Source organism: Falco rusticolus, chromosome 16, assembly GCF_015220075.1.
Source record: "Falco rusticolus isolate bFalRus1 chromosome 16, bFalRus1.pri, whole genome shotgun sequence".
Lineage (NCBI taxonomy): Eukaryota > Metazoa > Chordata > Aves > Falconiformes > Falconidae > Falco > Falco rusticolus.
In genome coordinates, this window is record NC_051202.1 from 462,819 (window position 1) to 472,504 (window position 9,686).

General features: G+C 50.8%; 1 protein-coding gene across 5 annotated transcripts in view; it reads right to left on the minus strand.

Moving 5' to 3' along the window:
* TECTA (tectorin alpha) overlaps positions 1–9,586 on the minus strand; it is a 31,488-nt gene extending 21,902 nt beyond the window's left edge. Inside the window, exons 1-6 of one of the 5 annotated variants that reach the window (XM_037409658.1) lie at positions 9,480–9,586; positions 7,459–7,617; positions 6,845–7,225; positions 5,258–5,322; positions 2,097–2,230; positions 513–800 (exon numbers count right to left, since the gene is read on the minus strand). In XM_037409658.1, coding sequence (XP_037265555.1) covers positions 513–800; positions 2,097–2,230; positions 5,258–5,321 — 486 coding nt within the window. In that variant the 5' untranslated portion in view covers position 5,322; positions 6,845–7,225; positions 7,459–7,617; positions 9,480–9,586. Of the gene's footprint in view, positions 1–512; positions 801–2,096; positions 2,231–5,257; positions 5,323–6,844; positions 7,226–7,458 lie in introns of all 5 variants that reach the window. The other 4 variants (XM_037409656.1, XM_037409657.1, XM_037409659.1 and 1 more) reach the window with 4 other exon arrangements.
* Positions 9,587–9,686: the final 100 nt, after the last annotated feature.

The window sequence follows — 9,686 nt, forward strand, 5'->3', positions numbered from 1 at the left end:
AGTGGAAGCCTTGACTGGTTTATATCATGACAGCTACTGTTCAATGCCAAAACTTCAGCTCCTTTAATAAAGGCCTTTCTTCCGAGGTGCCTGTAGCCCCCTGCACAAATAGCTCCATTTTGTCATTGTGGAAGCACAGCCAAAGCGGAGGTTGCATATCATAGTACAGAGGAAAAATGAAATCTACATTTCTATCTAACAAAAAATAACTATACTACAATCAAGCCAAAACCTCCTAACTGGTGTCAAAGCCTTTTTTAGGTTCACTGCCTACAAACACCGAAGAGGCAATGCTTTCCCTGGAGATCAGAGAGCAGGGAGCAAGGCTCATGCAGGCTCTCACAGGAGAGAATGGAAGGACTATGGTGTTCCTCTGCCCAAAAGGGAACTGAGGAGCAGGAACACAAAGCTGCCCACTCAATTTTACACACAAAGGCCAGGACAGTTACATATATACAGACATGCATTCAGTCAACCACCACCCATCAAGAAGCACAGCTGGTGGCACTTACCGGAGTTGTGCTGCTTCCTCCATAGAAAGTGACTTCCTCCCAGGTGACGATGAAAATCCAGATGGCGGAGAAAGAGGACATGTCTTTGAAGTGCTTGCGGATGTCTTTGGAGGCTCTCCTCAGCAGCTCGGGGTCTGTGCTCTCCCTGTAGTAGATTTCTCCCCGGATGCCGTTGTGCACGTCTGCCCAGAAGGGCGCGACGAAGGCCCGGCCGTCCGTCAGGGGGAAGGCCTCTGGCGTGAACTGGCTGACAAGCGCGTTGAAGGAAATCACGCCATTGTTGTTGACCTGCACAAGGAGACCTGCTTTCGCTTGAGCAAACCTTTGCAGGTAGCAGAAAGCTGCTGGTTTATCAGAAAATGGGGGATGAGCGACTTCTGCCAGAAGGCAGCTTTTATACTGACAGCTGGTGAGAGCCTGACCCTCTAGGCAGAGATTCAACTTCATTCTGCTAGTGGTGGCCAAAGGCTGAGTGCAGGAAGCCCCAAGCAGGACAAACCCTTGAAAAGTCTGCAAAACAGGGCTTCTGCAGGTCAGCAGAGGAGAAGCACCCTCCAGAGTGGGATGGCACTCAGCTCGGCTGGGAACCTGCCTTGGGGCCTCGGGATTTCTCAGCCTTTGAAGAGCAGCTCCGCAGCACTGAGACCCAGCCGTATGACACGGGTGGCTGCATGGCATGAGGGCTCCAGGGAAAAAGAGCTAAAGCATCGGGCCCAATGCTTTCGGGTTTGTCATCTGCAACACACCCAGGGGCTCCCCAAGAGCAGCGTGACACATGGTGCCATGGGCAGCCTCCCCAGAGTCTGCTGAAGATGCTCCCCAAAACAATTATTTTTGCAAAGCCTGGAGAACAACTGCTGTCCCAGACACTGAAATCTCCCACCACACAGAGGTCTGAAACCCCCTCGGGGTTACTGCCTTCCCAGTATTGCTGTGTACAAATAGGAGCTGGTCAGGCAGGGGAACGACTGAGCCTTTGCCTCTTCTGAGCCTGTAGGGCTGGCAGGTTTATATCGTACTTTGGATCAGGCATACACACAGAGACTGGCTTGCCACAAAACGTGGACGCACTGGGGATCTGGCATAGTGAGGCCCCCATCTAAGGCACCGTTTTGATGCACCCAGGTGAACCCTCTCTCAGCCCAGCCTGGAGGAATCAATGTCCCCTGCCAGGCTTTCGCTGTGCTGTCATCTGAGAATGGCAGCAGCCAGTCCTTGTCTTGGGCACCTACATATGGGTCCAAACCATTGCCCTTTTTTTTTCCCTGCAGGTCCCTGCATGTTCTTGTTTCTTGTCATGTAACAGGAATAATGTTCCTTGTGTCAAGACCTTAGCTTTGCTGTACCATTTAATCACCTACAAAGAAAATTTATTGCCTTTTATATTCCTTCCCCACGAACATTAGCCCATTAAATATACCTTTGACTTTCTTAATCATAAAACCTATCAGTTCATGAAATCTAAGAACTTGTCAGGTAGGTGCTAATAAATCTTCCAATTCCTGATGATGGCGAGAGCGCATTTAAAATGCAGCCACTAATGGCAAGGAAAAGAATAAAGGTAAGGTCTGCTTCTTCACTTACATAAATGCTTCTGTATGGGGCTCCAAGAAAGATGAATGGGACAGAGATCTTGATCTCAGGAGAGCTTCCATCATCAACTTTAGGCGTTTTTGTGTCATTCTGCCAGAATGGATACAGACTTGCCATGACGTGAGCTGGAAGGAGAGGGAGAAGAGAGTCCTTATGGCAATGTCAGAACCAGTCCTGACTTCAGAGAGGCCACAGGGTTGCCTGTCCCCAAATGCTGACTGACCTCCTGCGAAGAGCAAATTAGCTGCCTTGCCCTCCCCTCCTTTGCCGGTGTGGACATGCTTGTGATGCTGAAGGTCTGCTGGCCACCAGCCTGTGCCTAAGCCAGGCCAGGCTTCGGGCTGGGGGCGAAACTCTATGCTGTGCACTTGAGGTGGCAACCTAACAGTGACTAGCCAGACTGGTACTTGGCCACAGTGCCATATTCTGCATCACAGCCGCTGAGGAAAACAGCGCCAAAATCCAGCATTGCCAGCAGCCAAAGGTTGTCTCAAGCCACGGCAGAGATGCCAGCTCTGGGACAGGGTCATCAGAGAGCATCATCCAAAGGTTACTTAGGGCAACAGCAAGGTGACCACAAGATGTGCACGCAGCTTGCAGCTGCACATTTTACTTTCCACGTGATCACTTCATAACACCAATGCCTTGGCTTCACATCAGGAGAACAAGGACAACAGGTCCACCCCCTCCTGCTCCAGGATGGGCAGGACATGCTGTTTCAGATGGTGAGGTGCTCAGGTGCCTGGAGACCAAAAAGCACCAAGACCAACCCCCAGAGCCACGTTCCTGGCAGCAGCCACCTTGCCCCTGCCGGCATGGCAGAGCTGTCCTGGGTGCCATGGACAGCCCTCCACGCCGGACTCCCAGTGCTCCTGGTGCTGGGTTACAGCTCAAGGGGCCACAACTGCTCCAATGTTTCCTGGCAAAATTAGGTTTCTTGCTAAAAGGCACTGCTGATGAACATAATTGTCTCTTCTAAAAATATTTCAGAAGATGGTTTTGACATGTTTCCACCAGACTACAATCTACCAGCTCGAGTCACAAGTGGGCACTTCTGGCCCTAGGGCACATGTCCTTTCCCGTTACAACCCCTGCCAGATCGCTGCTGTCATCTCACACCCTGTTTCTTCCAGTTAGCTACTGGTGTGGTTCCTCACAGAGAAAATGGAAATTTTGCTGGGTTTTCCTCCCCCTCCTCCCCTCTTTGATGTAGAAAAGCAGCACCCTGTCCCTGCGACATTCAATCTTGGCTGACATGAGCCACCAGGCTCTGAACAATCCCGGCTCTGTTCACCTGGATTCAGGACATGCTTTTATTTCCTAGGCACTATCCCGTGCTGTTCAGGGGCCTCCAGCTGAGGACAGCCTGCTCTGTGCTCTGCCGTGAGGGATGCAGGAGGGGCTCTCGGTGCTGCCCGGCCTGGGGAATGCTCTCTCCTAGCTACCCGGAGGATGCTCCCTGCCTGAAACTGCCTGGGAGTAAGGAAAGTCACCATCTGACCCTTCTTCACAGGCGTAACTGGTCCAGCTTTCCTTGGGGAAGAGGAGACAAGGGAAAGCCTGGCCTAACCCACGGGCATCCTGACTTTCTAAGACACATGCATGTGGCCTGAACGGCCAAGCTGCAAGCCTGGTTTTACAGATATATCCAAAAGGCTGCAGCAAAACTCCTGGCTGCCAGGCAGTAAAACAAGTTGTTGCACAGCTGTTAGCACCTGATGAGTTATTACAGCTGAGGCATAGCTATGACACACAGATTTTACTGATTTTTTAAACAGGAAACTCGGCAGAAACTTCTCGATGCCAGCCTCTCCAGCACTGCTAGTGCGACACCGGCATAACTTTGCATGCATCGCCTCATCCAGCCAAGCAGCCCAGTGGGCCCCACTGATCACGGGTTTTGCCCTGGTGGCATTTCCCGTGGGTGAACTGGTAGCCTCACTTCCCACACGAGGAAAGAGAGCCACAGCTTTCACCTGAGCTGCCCTCAGCCTGGTGGCGACTTAGCAGCTGACCAGGGAAACGGCTTCTAGACTCCCCAGCTCCAGGTTCCCTTGCTAGAGGTCCTAAGCTGGCCACACATCTAGTGCCAGCCACGCGGTGCAGATCTGCCATGTTACCACACTACAGAGGCTTTTCCTGCCCATACCAGCTCTGCTTGCCCATCTTCAAATTGAAACAAGACAAAGATTAATATCTGCATGAGACCAGCAAGCTGCTCCCGTGCTTTTCAACATCATAGAAGCCCATGGCTTGGAAGGGGTCCCCAGCTGCTGGCTGGTCTCATCTCCTGCCCCAAGCAGGGCTGACCCCATGGTCAGAGCAGGTTGCTCGTGGCCTCACCCAGCCCAGATGTGAACACCACCTCTTCACAAAACACAACGCGCCACGAGAAACGGGGTGTGAGTGCAGGGAGAAGTTCCTGCTACAGGCTGCAGCCCTGCGACCCCACTGCAGCACCTCCACATCTGCTGTCGGATGTCCTCCGCGAGCATAGGAGGAACCTCACTACCCACAAACTGTGACAGTTCGCTACTGCTCACCCACTTTACCCCTTACTGGGCATAGATAGGCTGGTCAGCCTGCTCAGCAGTCCTAACACCAGAAATTTTTCAAACTCCAATTTCATAGCAACTGGCCAGACCATCACAGCCTCTGGAATCACAACCCATGCACGCACACACAGCCTATAAATGATACATACGCACACATATGTAAAACGCTCACCAAACTCCACAGTCGCTGTGGCCTGTACATCCCGCTGGCTTTGCCAGCTTTGTATTCAGCACGCTGTGCCAGCTCCTCATTCGGTGGAAACTGTCATCACTTCATTGCTCCCAGTGAAGTGAGGGCCATTTGTGCAGGCTGCCAATCCATCTCCCATGACACAAGCTGTCACTTCTGCAAAGCTGGCACCATGCTTCCCCACGAAGGCACACAAATCTCCCCACGTAGTGCTCACCCTTAAAATCAGTGGTCCTTCCCTCACCATGGGAAACACAAAGTTCACCCTGGTTCTTCTCCTTGCTCCAGCCAAGGGGCTGGGTGTGTTTTCCAAGCCCTCTGTACTTCTGGGGCCTCCGAGCACAGTGCTGCTGCGAGGTGACCACCTTCCCAGCACAGCTCCCAGCACCTGAGTGGGATATACTCACCTCGCTGTCGCGCAGTTATCACCAAAAGGGCCACCCAGGTTCCGAGAAACGATCGCTTGTTCATCCTACAGGAAAGAGAGAAACCCGGACATGCGTCACATTGGTAGGAAACCGCATCCTTGAGCAAACCTCGGGTGATCCCGGGTGCCATCGCTTCCCAAAGTGCCTGACTGCTGCTGACACGTGGATGCTGCAGAGATGGAGGTCCCTCACCTGCCAGGCAGACCCCAAATGCCTACTCCATAAAGTGGTGTGCTGAGACTTCCCAGGTGATAACAGCAAATTGCCCTGCCAGTATTGTCAAAGTAAGCCCATAACCACACAGAAGAGCTGCTGCTAATTTCATGCAGTGTTTGGGAGTTTTAAACAGCCCGTTCTCTGTGGGCTGTTTATTCTCCTGATAGTTAAAAAGCAATTCCTCCCTGATCCGCTCAGTACAAGGATGGACACTTCTGCCTGACTTCAAGGGGAACAGCTTCGCGCTGCTCCAAACGTGAGCGCTGATGCAGAGCTGCGGTGTGCTTTCACAGCTAAGGGGCTTCAGACACTGCTTGGACTAATCCTTTTGCTGGCTGCTAACACAATTGCTTACCATTTTTGACAAGTGTGGAAGAAGCACAAGCATTAACACAGCTGGGCAACTCCTTGCTGTACAGGAATCAGTGACAGAGAGAGAAGCAGACACGGGGCTGGGAAAATAAAAGCGAAATCCTGCACCAGCTGTAATTCCTTCTGCGCCTAATGCAATTTGTTACTCATTATTAATCCAATAGAAAATATTGCTTAAACAACTGCTTTGATTTCTTCACCTGTCGCTTCTGTTCATTACACACAGACACAGCTCACGTAGAGCTCCCAGGAAGGTATCGTGTGCTCCCAGCAGGTATGCGCCCGCCGGAAAAGTACACCATCATCTTCAGATGCAAACTGTATCTACGCATTAGGTACAGCCCTAATTTCAATACCAGCTTCTCTACCTTCTCAGCTTTATACACCCCACGCATTTCAGCTGTGTGGACACACCCAGCATCTCTTTATGTGCTCCCTACAGATGTGTTTCTGTAGCATATGGTGATCAAGAGATCCAACTCCTTCTAAGTACGCCCACACACATACATAACGCATAGAGCACAGGACTACAGCAGGGAATATGCCATTGTCTGTCCCACATCACTTCCACTTGATTCCCATTACTGGGAGCTCAGAAAGCGTGAAACAAGGTGGAAGGAAAGTTTCTCCCTGCTTCACTGCTCCTCGGTGTGCCACTCGCATCAACGCTGGCCACAGCCTGCTGCCAGCAATTGCGTTCTGTGCTGAGAAAAATTCATTCCACCAAGGAAGTTTTCCCACATTGTCTGTCTCAGAAAGATGAAAGGAGGATGACAGAGTTTTATACAGATCGTAAATCTGAGTCACTGTGGATTCATTAGAGAGACCAGGCAGACAATGACTAGTGGAGACTATGGCAGTCAAAGAACAAGAGCGAGACCAGCACCGCTTGAGAAACATGACAGACAAAGAATACGTTACTTGGCATATCACACTCAAAATTACAGTTTTTTAGGTATGGAAAAAAAAATTACCAACCTGTTTCGTAGGTTAGAGGAGCAATCAGGTCTGAAATTTTAGACCAATCTTGGTAGACCAGGAAGAAATCCTATGTCAATGGAGAACGCATGCCGGTCCTTCGTTGCCAATTATTGCTGATGACTGAAACGATGTCTCAGTCCCCTTGCTCTTGCAATTGAAAAGTCCGTTTTCTTCAATGATGTTCCAAGGCAGGAGGAGTGTTGAGTTGCAATCACAACTGTTGCCTCTATTGATAACCAGCAAGGTAGTCTGGAGATCAGATTCTGGCCTGGAGATGGAGAGAAGCCTCTTTCTTCCCCAAAATCTCACCCCCTTCAGGTGGATTCAGATGGAAATGTCAGCGAGCCGGAGCTGGGTGCTGCTCAGCATTGCCTTTCGCTGAAGGAAAAAAAATAAAAATCAAAACCAGAATTGAGCCCCTTCCTCCTTTGTGTAAGTGAAAAAAAAACCATCTATATAATGTTACAGGATTAGCATTAAACAGTGCTAGGCTTAAAGCACCGTTCAAAGGCAGTGCCCCAAAGTTTCAATGGAGTTACTTATCCATCCAAGTCTCGTTTTACTTTCTGTAACTTACTTCTGCTTTTACAGGTGGAAAAGAAAAAACTTACCCAGTGCAGCGTGCTTTCTCCAAATCCGCTGGAGAGGGTTTCATCGCTGTTCCCATTTCCACCCTCTCTGGAAGGACTGACTGATGCTTTCACTGAAGGCTGTGGGGAGTTTCACTGGGGCACTGCTGTGAGCGTTATTACCATTTTCATTCATACAACCTGCAATTTCCACAGGGATTTTCCTTGCCTCTGGTGTCTGGGCTGTTAGATACACAACTACCTTAAGGGCCAAAACCAGGGGCTGCAGGTGGAGCTGAGGTGAGGACATGTTGTCCACAAGTGTGCAATTATGTGCTCGTGGGACGGGGGCTTCGCGAGGATGCCCTGGCCCTCCGTGCCTGTGCCCCACAGCCACCTGAGCTGAGCAGCTACCAAGGATGTTTATTGTTCGTTGGATCTCTGTGGTGGCTGCTGCTTGGAGAACATTTCCACCCGTGCTGATGGGCTGGTTCCCGCACACCCTCACCGGCGGTGCGCGGAACGGCTGCTAGCCCCAGCGCGCAGCACTCACCAAGGGCTCGCAGGGCAGTGAGCCTCAGGCTGTGTTACAGAGACCAAAGCTCCTCGTTGGAGCCCAGCCTGTAGCCCAAGGAAAGAACCGTTCTACTTTGGTTCACATCGATGTCAGATGAGAGAGGGACAGAGAGGCGGAACAGCGGCCGGGGGGTGCAGGCGGCAACGGGCAGTGCCCCGTTAGAGCTGCACTTTACAACCTGCACTAAGGTTCTGTTTAGACAGGCGGTGCTCCAACCCCGGCAGTCCGTCATGGGGAAACAGCCACGTTCTTATGGACATAACCACACAGCCCAGCCTTGGCAGAAGGATTTTCCCTTCTGACTCTTTGGATGGAGGCCTTTTACTACCAATTTTCCCTGCTAGGAGGTAGTTATTCCTCCTGCGCTCCCTGTACAACCACCCCCATTCCTTCATCAGGAATGGAAAGGGGACAGGAATGCCAACAGCCAAAGAGAAGCACCTAGAAGTCCTGACGTTTTTCCCAGGACTGTGGGTGCTCCTAGAAGCGTGTTTAGTAAGCTCACCCCTGAAGTGCTGTGTCTTATCTCAGCAGTTTCTTTTAGTACATCAGGGCACCAGGCAGTACACCGCCTCCTCAGCAAATCCCAGTTTCTCTTTTTCTTCCAAGCATGCCCTTGCTAGCAGGAAGCTTTCTTCTTTTCTTTTTTTTTTTTTAATGGTTTTTTTTTTTCTACATCAACTACTTTAGGGGGGCAGGGGCATTATAAAGTACTGAGTGATATTCCAGGGGCAGATTACTTCCAGCCTGCCACTCCATACACCCTGGCTCTTCCTTTCCCTCCCATACAAATTTTAAATATTACAAGCCACTTCTCATCCTGTTTTATAACATAGAGAAAACTGGTGAAAACAGGTTTCCCTCTGCTCCTTTGTCAGTTTAATATTCTGGTGCTGTTCATCCTGGGCAAGTCTACACTGATGAAGTTTGATTAGGTTTCACTGTCTCTTTGGGGAAGACTTTGTCTTCTAGGCAATTTTCTTTTGGCAGGGGATGCTCCCATCATGCAGTGCTGAGCACATCAGAGCTGAACAACCAACCACTTTTTCTTTTTTTCTTTTTTCTTCTAGCAGAAAACTTCATTCCCATGCCCAACCTCAAGAAAAGACAAGCATTAAAAGATGAGACAAGGGGGGGGGGTCTCTGGCTGCTCGACCTCGGCAGAGTGACTGCAGGTAGTGCCTGGTGGCATTCCCCATTTCAAGGGACCTGCCTCAAGCCAGGGAAGACACTTTGGCGAGGGGGTTTGCCCAGGAGCTGCGTCTAATCTGGAGGGGCATCTCCCTCCTCCTGCCTCTCCCCATGGCCATCTGGTGCAGGCCAGCATGGGCTAAGCCCATGACTGCTGCTTTAGTGGCCCATACTGCCCTCCCCATCAGCAACTACAAGACTTTCCTCAAGGGTGAAGCTCTTTTTAACCCCAAGGCCAGTTCCACTGAGGACACAGAGCAGGTAACAGAGAGCAAGCTGGAGCCTTGTTCCTCACCTAGAAGTGGAGATGAGTCACCACCATGGAGGAACACAGTCCAGAAGAGGGCTAGGTCTTCCTTTCAGCAGACGGCATCTCACACAAATGAGGTGGCTGCGCCCGAGCTCACCAGGCAGACAGCTGGCTTCAACAGTCAGCAGAACAAAAAAAAAAAAATCTCGGCAGCTTTCACTCTCCCGAAGGTGCATGTCAGGCATGAAGGTG